The sequence below is a fragment of the Amaranthus tricolor genome, chromosome 11, assembly GCF_026212465.1.
Source record: "Amaranthus tricolor cultivar Red isolate AtriRed21 chromosome 11, ASM2621246v1, whole genome shotgun sequence".
Classification (NCBI taxonomy): Eukaryota; Viridiplantae; Streptophyta; class Magnoliopsida; order Caryophyllales; family Amaranthaceae; genus Amaranthus; species Amaranthus tricolor.
In genome coordinates, this window is record NC_080057.1 from 22819754 (window position 1) to 22839008 (window position 19255).

General features: G+C 35.3%; 3 protein-coding genes across 3 annotated transcripts; 1 reads left to right on the top strand and 2 right to left on the bottom strand.

Moving 5' to 3' along the window:
• Nucleotides 1–430: 430 nt before the first annotated feature.
• Nucleotides 431–1434, bottom strand: LOC130827428 (ferredoxin-thioredoxin reductase, variable chain, chloroplastic-like). Its single transcript, XM_057693149.1, has one exon. It carries the CDS (start codon nt 1172–1174, stop codon nt 692–694), a length of 483 nt encoding a protein of 160 aa, XP_057549132.1. The 5' UTR covers nt 1175–1434; the 3' UTR covers nt 431–691.
• A 3353-nt stretch (nt 1435–4787) lies between these two features.
• Nucleotides 4788–5680, bottom strand: LOC130826670 (uncharacterized). The gene is made up of 2 exons (XM_057692239.1): nt 5603–5680; nt 4788–5438 (listed from the first exon to the last, which is right to left on the bottom strand). Exons 1-2 carry the CDS (start codon nt 5678–5680, stop codon nt 4788–4790), a joined length of 729 nt encoding a protein of 242 aa, XP_057548222.1.
• A 1134-nt stretch (nt 5681–6814) lies between these two features.
• LOC130827430 (histone-lysine N-methyltransferase ATXR2) lies at nt 6815–18720 on the top strand. Its single transcript, XM_057693151.1, has 16 exons — nt 6815–6951; nt 7049–7124; nt 9997–10082; nt 10173–10498; nt 11577–11689; nt 11767–11798; nt 13579–13721; nt 14402–14489; nt 15466–15514; nt 15594–15648; nt 15799–15868; nt 15951–16020; nt 16746–16822; nt 17856–17912; nt 18050–18170; nt 18307–18720. The coding sequence occupies exons 1-15, from the start codon at nt 6868–6870 to the stop codon at nt 18161–18163; spliced, it is 1440 nt and encodes a 479-aa protein (XP_057549134.1). The 5' UTR covers nt 6815–6867; the 3' UTR covers nt 18164–18170; nt 18307–18720.
• Nucleotides 18721–19255: the final 535 nt, after the last annotated feature.

Below are 19255 nucleotides of genomic sequence, written 5' to 3' on the forward strand. Positions count from 1 at the left end.
TCAAATCTCAAACACCCCTGATTTAAAGTGGAATATTTAGTGCCCGATATGAGAAGGGTCTGTGTTGCATCACACTTCTAGCATAAAGGGCTCTTGTTTGAAAGGCGTGTTAGAGTATATAACATTTCTAGGGCCTCAACCATCAGCTAAAGCTTTTGGTCGAGTTGATTTTGGTCGAGTTGATTTCTTCACAAATCACAAAATTTATTCTCATACATTGCCACTTGGGAAGGTGGAAGAGGTAATGAAAAATGTAAAGAAAAGAAGTGTTTGAGCATAAGAGCTTCATTACCAACACAATGACATAGCACATTTCCCCAAAATTAGCTCTAAAAACTCATTCTCATTGCCAGTCTTTAATATTATTAATAAAAAAGGTGTTAAATTTTCTTGCATATACTCATTTTAAATATAACAAAAGCTCAACAAATATTCCAAGTTAACTTCCTTCATCTAAACAATATAACCACATAGTATTTATCAGATACATATAGATAGGCAAGAAGAAATAGCACAGTAAGACTGAAAGAGAAAGTGATGAATACAAAATCAACTTCAATCAATGAAGCGAATCACAGGAGAAACAGTATGGGCATCGAGGGGATTGCATTGCATATACATTAAACAGTAGTGAAGTAGTAGTAAGAGAAACAACACGTGTTCTATAGCTACGCAAGTAAGTGTTCTGCAACTACTGATCTACGAATTCGAATTCGTCTTCCTTAAGATGAGCGACGAATTTGACAGGGCCACGGCCTTCAATCTCAACAACGAATTCAACTTTAAAAGGGAGATTAGGGGAGATGTGTTTTCCTTTCCAGAACCCAACATACTGCTTGATCACCCCAACCATATCGGAATTCAATTCAAATTCAGGCAATTTAGGGATATGGTAGACTTTCAAAGGTGATTTCACTCGAATTTTGCGACCCACCTTTTCAAGATTACTCTTCAATTCTGCATCTTCTTCCTCGGAATCGATCGAAGAATCGGATTTCAAGGCTACTTGGGAAGTAATTACAAGTCTTGAATTGATTCTGGTTCGTGAAATCGTACAAGAAAGAGAGGAAGATGGAATGAGCAAGTTGTTGGGGATTAGAAAAAGGGGTCGTACCGATGAAACAGATGCTGGTGTTGAAGCTGTTGATATCACTGCCGCCATTGTTGTGGTCATCTGCTGAGATGAGAGATCGGCTTAAGATTCGCTTGGATTGGACGAGAAAAAAAATGAGATTATCAAATTAAGGGTTGCTGGCTTACTGCTTTCCTTAAAAATCTTTATTTGATTTTTGATGGTTTGTTTTGTAGCATGGCTTATCCACCTTAAACTATTCTATTCTATACTTAACCGGATATTTTTATTTGCTTTTTGACGTGAAAACTCAGTACGTTACATATAATGAGTTAAAGTAATAAAATATTTAGAGAAAAGAGAGAAAATAAAAATAAAATTTGTTAAGTCATATCAAAAAAATAAAGATATGATAAATTTATTAAGATAGTTAAAATGAAAAATTGAGCAAATTGAATGAAATAGAGGAATAAGTTGATAAGTTTTGTAATATTTTGTTTTAGATAGTAATATTTGATTAATTGAAGGTTACCCCCTGGTTTAAACGACTTTTACTACAAGTACAAATCTTGTACAATCAAAAAAAAGAGAGATAAGGTATTAAAATGTATGATTTTCAAGGAAATAAGAGAAACATGTGGTTGTGATGATTGACTGTGTAGAGAGATAAAAAATTAAATAAAAAGTATATATCATGACCAAATATTAAAATGTAATAAAATATATATGACAGACTAAAAAAATTTATAGCAAAACCTATAGAGTAAAAAGAAGAATGGTAGCTCGTAAAAGGAAAACTAGAGGAATGAGAAAATTCTATCCAAGTATAAGTGCTTTCGAAGTGATATTTGTTAAACTTAACACCATAGAAAAAAAAAGTATCTATAAATAGGAGGATGAGGAGGAGACAAACATGTTAAGGACATAGGTATATTAAAGGACATAGGTATATTAAGTGTATTAAGAATAAAAATAATAAAATTTTTGTTTAGGGACATGAAGGATCTATAAATGGGCATTTTGACAAATTTTTATAATGAAGAATACGAAATATTCAAGGAGATAAAACAATCACTTGTACATAAGAATATAGAGAATATACGCAAAGAATCAAGAAAAACTCGGTTTGTGAGTCATCATCATCATTTTATTCAGTGTATCCCGCTCATAGAAAAACTATGGATAGGGTTTAGGGAGGGAAGGACGGCGACAACTTATACCCATAAAGGAGAGTGCAGCCAAAGGAGTCCCACGGCTCGAGAACGATAAAGAGACGTACCTACACAGGAAAGATAAATTAAATGTCTATAAATAAAATAAATAAGTAGAACCAACTACAAAATAAAAGAAAACAAAAACTAATAATAAAAGAAACGAGATAAGCAAGAGGGCAAAAACACCAAAAGGTAATCTAAGAGGACATCAGTAGTCTAAAACATGGATATGGCGCCTTCAACTACCCCTATCCCTAGTCATGCCCTCTGAGAGGTTTAACTCGTGCAAGTCAACTCTTATTTGCTCATCCCAAGTTCTCCTGGGTCTTCCTCGACTCCTCTTACCCTCTACTATAATGCTTTCTACCCTCATCATAGGGGCGTCGAAAGTCTTTCTCTGCATATGTCCAAACCACCTCAATCTATTTTCGTGCATTTTTCCAGAAATAGAGGCTACCCCTAGTTTGTCCCTAAACTCTTGGTTCCTAATTCGATCCATCAATGTATGCTCACACATCCACCTCAGCATACACATTTTTGTAACTTCCATCTCATGTTCAAAAATCTTCTTTGCAGGCTAACATTTAGTCCCATATAGCAGAGCAGATCTGATTGCCAACCGGTAAAATTTTCCTTTTAACTTGCTTGGGAATTTCCTATCACATAGCACTGAAGTTGCTGCTCGCCACTTGAGCCAACCTGCATGTATACGATGATTTACATCTCCGTCAATCTCTCCATCCCTTTGAATGATCGATCCCAAATACTCGTACTTTGTCGTACTTTTAACAACTGCTTCATCAATGGACACCTCTGGTTCTACCGGTGATGTCCCACTAAAGTCACAACACAAATACTTGGTCTTTGTACGACTAATGCGCAACCCTTTACCTTCTAAAGCTTCCCTCCACTCATCTAATTTATTTCTAACCTACTCTCTAGTTTCTGCTACCAGCACTATGTTGTCAGCGAATAGCATGCACCACGGTATCGTCTCCCAAATAGATTTAGAAATCTCTTCCATAATGACAGTAAAAATGAAAGGGCTTAGAGTTGATCCCTGATGTAGTCCAACTTTAACCGGAAAAAGCTCTATTATCACCATCGGTGTCTGAATGTTAGTCGAAACTCTGTCATACATATCCCGTATAGCCTTAATGTACACTGAAGAGGTACCTCTAGCCTAGAGGCTATCCCAGATGACACATCGTTGTATGCTATCATACGCTTTCTGCAAGTCAATGAACACCATATGCAGATCCTTCTTTCGCTCCCTATATTTCTCCATCAGTCTCCTCAAAACATGAATTGCCTCAATGGTTGACCTTCCTGGCATAAAACCGAATTGGTTCTCTCTAATCACCGTTTCCTGTCTAATTCTCCTCTCTATCACTCTTTCCCACAATTTCATCGTGTGGCTTAGAAGTTTGATACCTCTATAGTTCCCGCATACCTGCGCATCGCCTTTGTTTTTAAAAAGAGGTATTAGTGTGCTACTCCTCCATTCTTTTGGTATTTTATGTGTTCTCAAAATTATATTAAAGAGGTTAGTCAACCAACAAATGCCCTCTTCTCCTAAACTCCTTCACACCTCAATTGGGATGTTATCTGGCCCGACTGTCTTTGTTCTCCCCGTCTTTTTAAGAGCTTCTCCTACTTCTTCTGTGGTAATATCACCTGTTGACCCATATTCCAGTGGTCTTTGGACGTCAGAAATTTGATTATCCGCCTCCTTTGCCCCCCTAGACTCATTGAGTTGCTGAGAGAAATACTGGAGCCAACTGGTTTTGATGTCCTCTTGTCTCAGGAGAACTCGTCCTCCCTCCTCCTTGATGTATTTCAATGCCTCTAAGTCTTGCCGTTTCCAGGACCTAGTACTTGTCAGCTTAAAAATCTGCTTCTAACCCTCTTTGGTATCAAGCTTCCGATACAAGTCCTCATAACCACGGTTTTTTTGCCTCCGCTACCGCTTTCTTTGCCACCCGCTTTGCTTCTTTTTAGCTCACTCTCTTTTCTATCCTATCCTCCTCTTCCGCGCATGCGATATGTTCCTTAAATCTCTTGTTTTTTCCTTTATCTTCTTTTCCACCTCATCGTTCCACCACCACGACTCTTTGAATACTTTTGGTTTACCCGACGACATCCTCAAGGTCTCTTTTGCCACTTTCTAATGGTTTTTGCCATGTTCACCTACATTTCATTTCGCATCCTCTGACTGACTTGGAAAGCCCAATAAACTTATCTTGCTTAACAGGGTTGTGACCATATCCCCTTTGAGTCTCCCCTACATGATCTTTCCCCTAGAGTCAACCTTCTTCTTTAGGATTTTCTTCCTCATCCTGAAAACCATTACTAAAAGCCTGTGTTGGGTGGGCATCTTTGTACCCAACGCCTCCTTACAATCCGAGCATTAGGCCCGATCTCCCTTGCGCACTAAGAAATGGTCAACTTGGGTTGCATTTCCGCCACTCTTATATGTGATCAAATGCTCATCTTTCTTTCTAAAGATCGAGTTTGCTATAATCATTTGCTAGCGCAAACTCTAGCAAATTCTCCTCACTCTTATTCCTTGCCCCCAAACCAAACCCTCCATGTACCGAGTTATAGTTGCCTGCATCTCTGCCTATATGTCTGTTAAAGTCTCCTCCTAAGAAAACTTTCTCATCTTCCGGGATAGTTCTCATGAGGTCTCCTAGGTTATCCCAGAACTCGCACTTCACCTGCTCATCGAGCCCAACTTGGGGCCCGTACGCACTGACAATGGATATGATCTCTTCCCCCACTACTATCCTAACTAGCATAATCCTGTCATTACACCTCTTTACTTCAACCAATTGCTTTAGGATATCATTAGACACTAGGATGCCAACCTCGTTACGTATGCCGTCCAAACCTGCATACCACAACTTATATCCCTTTATACCTTTTGCTTTTTGCCCTTTCCACCTAGTCTCTTGAACACATGCTACATGAATCCTGTATTTGGAAAGCTCATTTGCCAACTCTAACAACTTGGCTTCTAGGATACCTATGTTCGAAGTCCTCACTCTTAGTTCTAGATCCTGCTTACGTTGTCCCCCTGACCCCCTCTCCTTAGACCTGACCTCAGGTGACCATAATTGCTTCCTAATTCTATATTCAACTACTACGGACTAAGGTAAAACGTTACAATCCGATCACTAACAGAAATCAACACAAAATAAACAAATAGAATTGACACTACCATGTGGATCACAATGTGCAACTTTTAAAAGAATCATTGTAAAAAGATGAGAGTCGTGTAAATGTGGATGCTTAGATGAATGATCGGACATACTTTAACAGATAGACTTGATAATAAAGACATAAAAAAGTTTAGAGTCACGAATATTGAGGAAAATGTGAAGCTAATCATTTTGAGATGTGCAACGATGTGATATTAGTGAATTATAAGGGGCACAACAAGCCATACTTTAGCGGCTTAAAAAGAGGGTGAGGAAGACCGAAAATGTGGTGCGTTTGGTAAATGATTTTTCCATTTTTTTTTGGTTGTTTTTGTCTTTTGATTTGTTGGTTTCAAAAACTCAAAAAAACATGTTTTATATATCCCCTTCGACAAGCTAAAAACAAGCTTTTAACCCATAATGATAAAACTATTTTTCATCAACTTTCTTAAATGATTTATAACATGTGGGCCACGTTTTTTTGAAATAAATAACCAACAATTAATATTTAATTTTACCAAATATGTTCATAAACAACTGATCGATTCAATTAGCTTAAAAGCCAATACAAATGTCTAACACTTCAAACTAGTCAAACAAGCTAACAAAACACCTCTAACTAGCTGTTAAAAACAAGTTGTTCAAACTAATAAATAACAAGCCGTCCAAACAGTTAATTTACCAAGTACAAGCATCAAATAGTTTGACCATCTAACCATTTATTTGTACCAAAAGAAGTTATAATTGCTCAGTAAACTATTTTACCAAACAGCAAGTTTTGTATGAGACCGTCTCACCATGAGGCAGGCCTACACAAGCAGCCCAAAATTAAACTTATATAGCAGTTATCTAAATAAAAACAGTTTTTTTCATTAAAATTTAAGGAATTTAAAATTGGGCCAACCCATATTAAGCAATCTCACGATAAGACGGTTTTAATAAAGAATTTGTTTTTACCAAAAATCTTTGTAGGTTTTTTTGCTTTGTCCTTTTCTCTCAGTCTTTTTTACTATGCATCGTCAGAAGCACATAGCCCTTAGGGCAAATTGAGCGAGGATTTAGGGGTGAGGTAGGGTCGACCCTATTAGGTGGTAAGAGGGGCTTATGTCCCGAGTCATCCCAATTTTTTTTTTGAGTTGACCCATCCTAAAAATTAGAAAAACTAAATATTAACATTTAACAGGTAGGAACATATAATAAATTTTGTATATTTAATAAGTTGAAGCCTATATTTAATGGTTTGGTCCGGACCTCCCAGATCTTAGAGTCCGGCCCTGCACGAGCCGCGAAGGCGTGTATATATATATATATATAATCATTTTTAAGGTTCTCCGTATATGTCTATAGCTATCTGCCGTTAAGGTTTTCACAGTTCACCATGGAAATCATTTGTCCCATTGATGAACAGTTCGCGCCGCAAATTTCAGCTCTTCTCCAATCTCCTCCTTCTCAAATTGCCCAGGTTCCTTTTTACTCATACTTACATCTTTCTCCTTCGTTGCTGCTACTTTTTCTTCTTTGTTGGTTTCTACCTTTTTATACTACTTGCTGTATTGCAGGAATATTTTGATAATTTGCTTGCCACAAGGAATTGCCATGGAATTAGAGTTAAAGTTGACGGTCATATTGGAAAGGGTACTTTTCTCCTCTCTTCATTCCTCTTCTTTTCTTTGCTTGTTTGGTTTCTGATTATCAATGGGTTTATTAGCAATTGACTATGGGTTCTGTATTTTTGCTGTACATGGTACTTGAAAATGCCTTGATGGTATTCGTCTAATTGTTGATATGAAGTGTGTTGAGTTCAAAGTTAAGGTGATTTGCAAAGATAATTTGCCCTCATTATCTTTTGATTTGATTGCTTTATAGTGCAACTTAAAATGAGGAATTAAACCTAATATGGGGACTTATTCACCTCACTTTGCGAGCGTATGTGTACCAAGTTCAAGTTTGGGGTCTTGAGTTGATTTTTCTCAATTGGGTTAGGGAGATGTTGAACACCTACTTGTATTTCTATTTGTTGTAGTATAGTCACCTAGTACAAAGTCATAGTCTTTGATGTTTTATACGTAATCGGATTCGCTTAAGAATGATCATCAAGGACAATTGAAAATCAAAGGGTGAAATCAAGGAGGATGAAATCTAACTTGGACAAAGATGAAGAATTGTATTGCTTGTGCAACTAAGGGCGTTCATGGAGGACGAAGATGAAGAATTGTATTGCTCGTGCAACAAAGGGCATTCTTGGAGAATTAAAGGTCGACATGGTAGTGCAAAAGGAAACAACACAATGTAATAAGAAGCAAAGGCTGAAGTTGGTATAGAACCACATGTATAAACGGGTTTCTATATAAAACTCTTGGTGAAATTGAATTTGAGTTGGACTTATTTTTGGATGTTTAGGAAGAGAGGTTGGAGGAATTAGATTTTAAGGATTTTTTTAGGGAAATGAGGGATCTTTTTGTGATTTTAGGGTAAGGGGCAAACATTTAGAAGGTTTATGAAGGGATTGGAAAAGATAAGAGAAGAAAGGTAGGACCTTTTAGACAAATAGGTTTGATGTCCGACTTTCTTGGCTTAGTTTTGTTTTTGGTTGTGTTTGATGTGGGATTGTTCAAAGATTGAACCTTTGAAGGGTTTTAAGGTTGGGAGATGTATGACAAGAGTTTTAGAAGAATTTGGGGTTGTGGGGTTAAGGATAGTGTGACACAAAAATGTAGAGAGATAAAAGTTTAGAGAGATCAGGACTTTGGTTTAAGAATGTTAGCGTATGAAAGGGAGTTATGGAAAAGATGACATTTAAATTTTTTTTAAGGGGAATGGATTCTACAACAAACTCAATCTTAACCATGATACTAGGACTGATTTTTCCAACAACGCGAATCAGACTTGCTGAAGGCTTGATAAGCATGGATGAGTTTCTTACTCCCAATCCTAAAAGAGTAACATGCAAAGAACTAAAAAAGCTCAAAGTTCAGTCAAAATCCACTATCCATTCTTATTCCATTGGGCTGATTATTCATAGCATATCAAGATCAATTTTCTAACTGAATTTGAAATTCTAATTGAATTGAAATCACATTTAAATAATAACTCACTAACTAGTAACTAAGTCTGAATAAAAAGAAAATATATCTTTCTAACTAATTAAGTTAGACAAAGTTTTAGCCCATAGACAAGATCTCATACGTTTTCTTCTTTGAACTGGGCTTGCCTTGCCTGTTGATTGTGTAGTCAACCTGTTAATGACTCAAATTCATCATGATGGGGTTTGAAAGATCATTAGTCGAACAAACCTATCTTTTCATCCATACATACTCAATCAGTCCCATTAGAATTGCTACAATTTTCTTTAAAATTTCCCTCATAGAAATTGCCACAATTCTATTTTTGGCCTTGATTCACATTCTTTTCTCAAATTCCCCTCACGTTTAACTTATTTCCATCCAATCCACATAATTTTCTCGGTTCCCGTCAAGTACACCTTTTTTCCCACTCCTTAAAAACCTTTAAATTTGTACCAGTAGCAATTTCTAATGGGACAGAGGGAGTAGTAGTACAACTTTTATGAAAAAAGGCTGAAGTTATATTTTATTAAATGTTCATTTCAAGACTTCATGGGTTTCAAAATAATCAACAAACCCATTTTCTTTGAGCTTTCCTCTCTTTGACTAACACCAGATAACTCGTGGATAAAATTTGTATGACCTTATTTATGTGCTGAACTCTTTTAGTTAGGTAATACAAATGTAGTTATTGTCGTGATAGGCTTATGTTTGTGGACATTTGGGGCTGTTGCGGTCTAATATGAATGCAATTGTAATCTTATTAACCTTTAAAATGCATTTTTATCATGGCATCGTGACTAAGATGGATTATGATGGACTATAGTGAAATGTGTTATCAAATCACTTGTACGTCTTGTTTACGTGAAGTTGTCGATAATATTTGCAATCAAAGATCAATTAGGAAAGAAGAGAAATTCGGAGAAAATCCAGAATATCATGTACGCCAAACCCTCCTAGGAGGGACTTGGGAGCCACTTAGCATGGGGTAATGGTATGTTCATAAAATGCAGGTTTTTGCAACATTTTGACTTGCTTCTATAGCAAACTTCAATAAGAAATATATAAATTCATTTATTTGTCTTGATTAAATGCAATGCTAGCTAATAAATAATGAATTGTAATGCTAGCTATCATTGTCATTGTGATCTCTAAACATCCATTTATTTCGATTAGATTTTAGTCCTCATAACCTTATATTTCAGGATTACATAAAGGAAGATTAAGCATATGGTTCATTGTTTCCTCTTGAACATGTGGCTTGTTGGAAAATCAAGCACACAGTTATGGTTCATTATATGATCTTTGTGTGTTTATTTCTTTAATAGATTAATAGAGTGAAATGAAAATCTATAGTTAACTTATGCTTGTGGTAAGTATCCATTCTAATTGTATCAAGTTATAGGTTTCTCGTTGATGATTTTTTTCTTTATACTTTACTACAGGAGTATATGCTGATGCTGAGTTTAAAGCTGGAGAACTTGTGTTGAAAGACCAAATGCTTGTGGGTTCTCAACACACTGAAAACAAGGTTGGATTTACATGACTAATAAAATTTCATCACGTGACTTCTTAATTTCATGATCAAGATATAATAAACACATTATTTTCTCTTTTGCAGATGGACTGTTATGTATGTGCCTCGTGTTTTCGTTTTATAGGATCTATTGAACTTCAAATCGGTAGAAAACTCTATTTCGATAGACTTGGTGTTCCCTCCGGCAATCATTGTCATAGTGACTCATCTAATGGGGAAGATGATTCTTGCGTAGTAGAAAATAATCATGGAGAATGTTCTACCTCTGGTTCTCAGAACAAAATTCCACTTTCTCAAGAATTTATCGAGTCACTAGTGGATGGTCAATTCTCATTACCTTACTCTGAAAAATTTCCTTTACCTGTGCCAACTCCATGTTGTGGCTGGTGTGGAGAAGAGTATTACTGCAGGTAACATTGTGATTCATTGAAAACTGAAAGTTGTTTATAGCTTTTATTTTTTTTGATGAAGTTTATTCATAATTATCATATATAAATCCAGCCCGTTTGACAATTGTAAAATGTTGCATTGGGTAGATTCAAACATCAATTTCTTGTAGGTTATCTCCTTAGTTGAGGTTGGGATGGCAAGGTGACAAAAGTGTATGTAGCTTGCCACTCTTAAGTAGTTTAAGTGCTTTAGAAGCTCCTTGAAAACTGACTATAATTAGCATATTATTGTTGGGGGTGTAAGATTAATTGGACTATAGTCCGCTATGTTTAAGATATTGCCTAAGTAAGGATAAATATAAATAACCTATATATATATATATATGTATGTGAGGTTTGTAGTTTGTGTTGATGGATATGTTCAGAAGGGGGTGAAGAATACTTGATTGTTTAGGGTTCATGTGTCTTAGAAATGAGGCTTTAGCATTATTATTGTTGAAGTGAACAGGTAAAAGGTAATTGGTGGACTTCAAGCTTCCAGAGGAAGTTGCTTTGGATTGAGAAGAGTCCTATAAACGGCTGGTCTGTTTTAGAATTAGGGATGTATCAAATATTGGTCGTAGTTAAGCTGTAGTATGTTGACGCTATTAATAAAGTACAAAAACATGTTTCCTCTTGTGCTTGTTTGTGTCACATCTCTGTTATCATTGCTTGGCGTTTGCAATTTGCTATCAAAAAACAAGCTCTTTGTACAAAAATATCATTATGTCATCCTTTTATGGGTGTTATATATTTTGTTAGATGTTTTCCGGTCAATCTGGTTTACAGACGGGGGCACTTGCTAGAAAATGTGATGGATTAAATGCGAATGACATTTGCTTAAACAAAGTTTGATTGTCAAGTTTTTTAAGGATATAGTCACATTTATTTTGACATTGTACCATGTCACCAATGATTTAATAACACTGTGGGAGAATTCAATAGTTCGATAATCAATATACTTGTATATACTATTCTGATTAAATCCAACAGATCTGTTGATTTTACTTCTCTTAGCTTTTGTCCATACATTGTGATAACTATTATTTTCAATCTACAGCCAACATTGTGCCAAAATTGACTGGGAAACCAGTCATTCTTTACTATGTATGGGGGAGAAGTCAAAATTATCACGTAGGAAGGCACTGTCCAAGTTTGTAGAGCATGCAAATGGTAAGACTTGTAATAGATTGATGTTGGGATGCAAATTTTGTCTTGCAACTTATTTCCGCGTTCATTTTGCACTGCAGACACAAATGACATCTTTATTCTTGCTGCTAAGGTAATAGTCTTTTTTTAATTTTTTTTTTCCTTGTACCTGTACATTTTTTTTAATTGGATTTGGTGTTAACATTCATCTCATCATTGCTATTCCTAAGGAAATTTATCATCTTACTCGCTCCTCAATTCTTTGTATTAAGAGCTGTTTATTTTCAAAAAATAAAATAAATGTAAGAGCTGTTTTCTCTCTGACTATTTTAAGTATGCATATATTGTTGTTTTCATTGTTTGTGCTCAAACTCATTTAGCATGCAAATCTTTGTTAAGCTTGGATCATTTATTGAATAACTGAACCTGTAGTTTTGACAAGCTTGCAGTCAAGCTAGCCATATGCTATGAACTGATTACTTGGACTAAAACAGTAAAATAGAAATTGAAATGATAAAATGACAAGAGAGAAATTATACTATTAATTGGATGATAAAAGGAAGTTTACAAAATAACAAAAGATAGATCAAGCACTTTGAGAAGCTTGAGGTCTCCAATTGAGTATAAAACTCACCCACTAAATGTATAAAGTTTTCATGATATCATAACTCTCTAATTCCCCTTATTATATAATAAGCTACTTCTTAATTCTAACTTATTCCCCAAGTCTTCTCTAGTATGACAATTACTATTTTACCCTTTCGTAAATGCAAATATCAGGTCATTGCACCATCATTCATCATTTACACAACGATTTATAGCATTTTCTCTTATTGATTGCATTCTTCCTGTAATTTTATGTGTACGTGTGTTGTAAGTATGAAATACTTATGGAAATATGATCATTGAGTGATTTAGATGTTAAACTATATTTTTATACTATGAGAGCTTCTGACTATTCATATGAGAATCATGAGATCCAATTTCCACATCTATAAGTCTTTAGTTTCGTAGTGAGGGGTCGAGAATCTTTTCTGACTTTTGTCTTTGACGAAAGTTATTTTATCCTTTGTGACCCTACTTAGTTTGAATTGAAGTAGAAACCTTAACCTTATTTATTTCTATAACTTTAAACATATAAATTTACTTAATATTGTGATATTTAATCAACTCTTACAATATATTATAATTAGTAAGGGGTCAAGTTAAAAATGTTACAGGACAATGGTTTAGACTAGGGGGTCGGACAACGACCCTCGGTGTAGCTTCGCCCATGGTTGAGTACCATGTGTTCAATTTCTAACTCGATAGCACAGTGTACTCATTTTTTTATGTCATTTAATTTATAACTAAATAGCAGTAACATATACATTTCAGTTTGGAGTAATGAAATTTTTTGAGTTTGGAATTTTTTTGCAACGTTTCCTTAATATTTTCTTTATATGTCGGTGCTACCAATGAGTTTGAGTCCTAGATCCACTGCCACTGGGCTGGTTCATATTCATCATCTATATGAGGTTTTAATTGTGGCTAGTTTTATAGGCCTAACTTCGGATTGATGATCCCATGGGTGTTGTTTTATATTTCAGTGGTCATCTAACAATGCTAGCCACATTTTGACAGTGCTCATGTTGAGAATGAGTTGTTCACAATTTGCAAAGACCTAATATTTTCAAGTGCATAATTTAATAAAAGCTCTAACTCAAAAGTTAACCCCTTCATAGTTCCAGGATAAATGGTTTTAAATAGCCGATATAGTTCAACAAAATATAATATTTGCTTGTGGGAGTTCATGATAGCCCAGATATTAACTTAGGACTCTTCATTTGATTTGTCATTACTTTGGAAGCTTTTTATTGCAAGCAGTGTTGATTTGATACTTATGTCTTTCTGGTTTTTGATAATGAATATAGGTCATTGCTATGACTGTCCTGAGATATAAGAATTTGAAGGAAGCTCATCTTAAAGAAGTAGGCTTAGAATCCAATAATGCTACCGTTGATTTATCATTGCTTCTGGAATCATGGAAACCAGTGTCTATGGGATACAAGAAAAGGTACTTAAAATAGTTGCATTTTTTATAGATATGAGAACTTTATTTATGCAGAATAATTGAACGCTTCCAGAAATGGGCCAATTTTCTATCACCTTCAATTCAAATTAACAAAAGCAACGACAACGTTTAAGATCCTATGATTTAGAATAATAGTTGTTTGTAGATTTCTTATGATTAAGTTACTTGTTAAGATATGGTATCTATCAGGTCTAAAAATTGTTGCCTGTGATTGGGTGAGCTGTGGTCCATCAAACTTAGTAATTCGTGGTTTTGGTCTTCATATGTTTCCTACTTTAATTAAAGTGCGCCAAATCCAACATTTGATTATCTTGCTCAATAATATGATTTTTTGTCAACGTTTTCCTGTGAGAACTAAAGCTCTTATCTTCATGTTTTCCTTTTGTCCCATTTATGTTGTTATATCCTATATATCTATTGCTACATTAGTACTTCACAAAGTCAGTTGGAAGTATCTATAAATATGTACGTGCCCTTTTACGTTTCTCCTTTTTCCTTGCGTGTTTTCACAAAAAGGGTTACAAATATCTTTAAAGGTCATTTGTAGCTAAAATTTCACTGTAGAATATTTGAAAGATTTAACATAAGAATACTCAAGGCAGTTATGTAATGTTTGTCTTGGAATGATTTAAAGTCTAACTATTTTCTGTCCGTATATTTAGGTGGTGGGATTGCATTGCATTACCTGAAGATGTTGACGAAATTGATGAAGTTGCATTTAGATTGGAGATTAAACAACTGGCATTTGAGGTGACTTTTCATTTATATTTTCTCAGCCAAGTCTTCTATTTAGGTTATAGAAGCTTTTGTGCAACTTTAGTCACTGCTAGTTTCTGTAATTTTTGACAAATCTTATTGGTATTGCTGAATACTTTTATCTTTATTAACAACGCTTTCCATATTAATTTATTTTGGTTCATGTAGCCAACCTCTATGTTTAGATTAAGACTTTAACATTGTTGGCATTTTCAAGTATACTATTTTAACAAGATTTTAGATCCAATTTCTCTCTTCTTAATTGGAGTTGCTAACATTTACTATATGTTGCTCAGACTCTTCATTTTGTTTCACGTATCCGTATCTGATCCTTGATTCTCGGACATTGGTGTGGCACTTAGACACTTCATTTTAGGCGTAAAATTGAATATTTAGACGTATCCGACACTTTGACTCTTACCAGTATCCAACATAGTACCCGAGTCCAAGTAACATAACATTTACTACTAGAAGTCAAAATTTCTAAACTGGTTAGTGTCACAAGAACTAGTACTGTAGACGTCCTTTTAGAACCATAATGTTTTTTAAGTTTTACCCAAAGCACATTTTCTATTGTGGGGATTTGCCATGTTATATAATGAGTAAAATTCTTGACTATATTAGACCTATTCTACGTTCAAACATCCTACAATATAAGACCTCCGAGAATATTGCTAAAGATGTTATTAGGTCAAAGATAAAGATAACTTGTTAGCCTTGTCCAACTGCACGAGACCGGGTTCGACACGTATCTTGTGTCTGTGTATGTGTCATGTTGAACGGGTACGGCCGCTAATGTTCCATGTCCGGACAACATATCTGAATACCGAAATTTAACCTGAATCCCCATAATCTTTCTTTGTTGATTTATGATTCATGCAAGTTATCACACATAATGCATTTTGTTGTTGTGGTCATACTTTTTTCTTTAGAGTTATTGTTGACAAATCCTATTTTCTGTGCTCTCCAGTCTTTGCAGCTCTTGAAAGTAGCCATATATGATGAAGAGTGTGCACCTTGTATCCTTGCTCTATTTTTCACTTAATACATTGTTCGTCGTAAAATCGTATTATTGTTTTTATCTTTGACAAATTGAAGTGTTCTCCCTGGATATATATGGACATATCATTGGCATGTTTGAGTTGAATAATCTGTAAGTACCCTTTTAAGGTGTTCTGTATGTTCAACTGTTTATATGGCCCACCTTCTTTCCGATGTAGTGTTACTGTACATTACCTTTTGGAATGATAATGTTGGCCCCATATATTTGGATAACAATTAAATTTTGTACTTCACTTCACAGTGACTTAGTCGTGGCCTCTCCAATCGAAGATTATTTTATTTACGTAGATGATCTTCCTGAATCTCAAAAGGTTAGATGCCTCTTATGGATTTAGAAGCTAACTTGCTTTTACACGTCACAATTACTCCATGTCGTCCTGATCTTTTGTACAGAAAGAAGCGGAAGCTTTAACTCGACCAATATTGGATGCTCTTGGTGATGGCTATTCAATTTGTTGTCAAGGTAGGTTATGTTCTCAATATTGGATGCTCTTGGTGATAACAATTCGTCACATGATGACCCCATGGGCCCACTTGTGGACACACCCACAGGGCACCCGTAGGCTCGAGCTCACAAACCCACGAGTAATGAGCGTTGACTTGCATACAACACTTGATGAGTCTCTCTTTTTCCCAAAACCATATGGTATTAGGAGGATTGCTCATCAAGCATTATATGCAAGTCTACAATCCAATATTTTAGCGATGTGGGATCTTCCTCACATGTGAAGGATTTCCAACATAAAGTACCAAGGATTGATGGGAAATTTTTATTGTTCTCTGGCCCAGATTTACAATTGATCTGTTAATAATTTTTGTCAAAAAGTCTTAAGTTAACAAGAATGATTGTGTTTCTAACCAACTTAGTGTTGATCTATAGCATCATATGAAGTGCATACTTCCTCCGTCTCTCTCAATTTGTCTCATTTTCTATTTTGAAATGTCGCAGTCATTTAGTCTCATTTTTATTTTAATGTCGACCCACCACATAATTCAATCTCTCGCTTTATTTATTATCAAATTTCCACCATTCCTAAAAAAACGCCCCATTTGCAATTGATGCAAATTCAAGGGGATAGACCGATAGTAATAGAGATTTTGATAAACCTCCTTTTCTGTCTTTCTTTTTAACAATTTTTGTGTTTGAAGGTGGACTAAATTACTAAATATCGTAATTCTTCTATGTAGGAACTGCATTTTACCCTATTCAAAGTTGTATGAACCATTCTTGTTGTCCAAATGCAAAAGCATTCAAGAGAGAGGAGGTATGTATACAAATTTTTCCTTGCTGCTGTTAGTTTGAGTTTCTGTCCTGTTCCTTCAGAAATAGCTTGCTCAAATTTCTTTTCCGGTCGCCACATGTTCATGAAATATGAATTTTATAGCTCGCAGAGATTATCTATGCAGTCATATTTCTGTTATCTGGACTTGTTGACTTATAACGTGCTTTAGTACGAGCTTTATTATCATGCTTCTTTGCTCTTTGGTCCTTTGTTCATTTCGTTGTAGTTTTTGCTTAGTGTATGTGCTTGTGTATTGGATCATGATCAGTGTAACATAATTCGCTAGTTGATTCGCTATTTAAATCCGCAATTCGCTCAAATTTGCCCAAGAATAACCCAAAACCGACCACAATTTGCTTTTTTCGATTAACAATTCGTGAGGAGATCAGCGAATCATGTAACATTAATCATGATATTATCCTGATCTATTTGTTTACTTCCAGCCTGTGAGGAAAAATATCATTTCTGTTTGGTTTTTGGTGGAGTAAATATAAATACATAGGAACTTAGTTCGCGTCACGCATTGAGCATACCGTAACTATTATGGCTCATTTCGTTGTTAAATGGTGGGAGTAGCAATGAAAATAAAATGTAATTTAGCTAGGAAAATTACTTGACAAGGTTTGTCCTAGTCTAAACATTTTGTTCTTCACAAATTTTTTTCCCGGATCATCACCACTTGGAAAAGTAGTATTAAGTGGTAATGAAAAATTGTAAAGAAAAAACATGTTTGAGGATATGAGCTTCATGACCATGGGAATGTCGGAGCAAATATCATCAAAACTAAGACCAAAACTCATATTACCACCCAATAATATCATTAACCAAAACTCATTCCCAATTCCCTCGACTCTTTTTGAAGTTGAAAAGTTGCAAATTATAGTGTTATCTTGGCTATACAAAACATGAATGCATGTCTGCAATATCGTCTCTTAAGCTTTTCTAAATTGGAATGCTTGTGAATGACCATGCTATGTTTGTTTGTAACTGATTTATAGTTCTTGTGGTAAATTAGGATAAGGACGGTCGGGCGACAGTAGTTGCGCTATGTCCCATTCAAGTAGGAGACGAGGTATGTTCTAGCTCTTAGAATCCAATCATCCATGCTTTGAAACTGGCCGGAGAATATAATTCTCGATATGTTGATGTGCTCATGACTGTATTGAAGTCGGAAATGATGCTTCCTTTTCTTCTTTTTCCCCGTTTCAGGTAACCATTTCATATATTGATGAGGATTTGCCGTATGAGGAGAGGCAGAAACTACTTGCTGATTATGGCTTTAGATGCAAATGTGCTAAGTGCATAGAAGAGGCGAACAACTAAAACTCGGGTCAGCAATTTTATTTTTAAACCAGAACTAACTATTATTCTTAGTACTTGTACTCTTCTAGTTTTGTTATGCTTCTAAAAATACACATCGTATATAAACGATTTACGAACCTAACATTTATTCTTTTCGTTTGCAGCATTGTGGAGATCAGATAGCGATGTTGGCTTTTGCTCATACCAATCAAAGATAAACGGTATAAATCATTTAGAAAGACAAGATTAGAGGGTAGCAGATTCGATAAATTAAATCGGTTTGAGATCGACTATACCCAATCCAAGGTTTGGAAGTTACTCTTGATAGAAGTATAAGGTATTAGACTATCATTTAAATTGAGATTATTTTGTTAAGTTCATTTATATCTATTTATCGACCCTTTCTCATAGCGGTGGAGCTAAAATACTCATTATTTTTGAGGTCCTGTTTGTTTTATATATTTTCGAAATTTAGGGCCTAAAAACAAATTATTGAATTAACCGAAATGTAACACAAACTAAAATTTTTGATCTCTTTGGGATAACTATGGATACTTGTCTTAACACAATTTTTGCTGTAGAGGAAAACGTTCATATATCTTTCTTGAACGATATCATTCTCATTGTTGAAAGAAATTTGTTTGTCCTTAATTTTTGTAGTTTCTATCGAAACGAATCATATGAAGTTTGAATTGCAAAACTATCCCTGATAAGCAAAAAACAAGACATAACAAACACACATTTTTTACAGTTAAGCACTATGATGCATAACCGATGCATTGTGGTGGTGGTTGGGAGGCTGACCAGACGAGTGAGACGACTTACCAAGCAATAGAATATCGGTGCCATGGGAGCGATGGTGAGGGCATTGTGGTTGAAGCTGGAGTAATGATCAAAGTCTTGACGAGAGTGGAATGCGTAAGGGACTGGACATGTTGGTAAGGGTGACAGACGATGTTGAACACACGATAAATTTGTCAGAGGGTAAGTAGTTGACGATCGACTCATCTATGGTCATAGCTAGTACTCTCTTAGAGTATTCACTTCACTTTCTTTTTCTCTTGACATCAACTTAACTGTCGAAGGGGCTTTTTCAAATGACACGATTATCCA

Excerpts from the sequence above, each read along its gene's own strand:
- LOC130827428 (XM_057693149.1), bottom strand. The coding sequence starts at position 1,174 with ATGACCACAACAATGGCGGCAGTGATATCAACAGCTTCAACACCAGCA.
- LOC130826670 (XM_057692239.1), bottom strand. The coding sequence starts at position 5,680 with ATGATTAGCTTCACATTTTCCTCAATATTCGTGACTCTAAACTTTTTT. Across the intron at positions 5,439-5,602 it reads TATCAAGTCTATCTGTTAAA|TCCGTAGTAGTTGAATATAG; the intron begins GTATGTCCGATC and ends GTTTTACCTTAG.
- LOC130827430 (XM_057693151.1), top strand. The coding sequence starts at position 6,868 with ATGGAAATCATTTGTCCCATTGATGAACAGTTCGCGCCGCAAATTTCA. Across the intron at positions 7,125-9,996 it reads TGACGGTCATATTGGAAAGG|GAGTATATGCTGATGCTGAG; the intron begins GTACTTTTCTCC and ends ACTTTACTACAG. Across the intron at positions 14,490-15,465 it reads TTAAACAACTGGCATTTGAG|TCTTTGCAGCTCTTGAAAGT; the intron begins GTGACTTTTCAT and ends TGTGCTCTCCAG.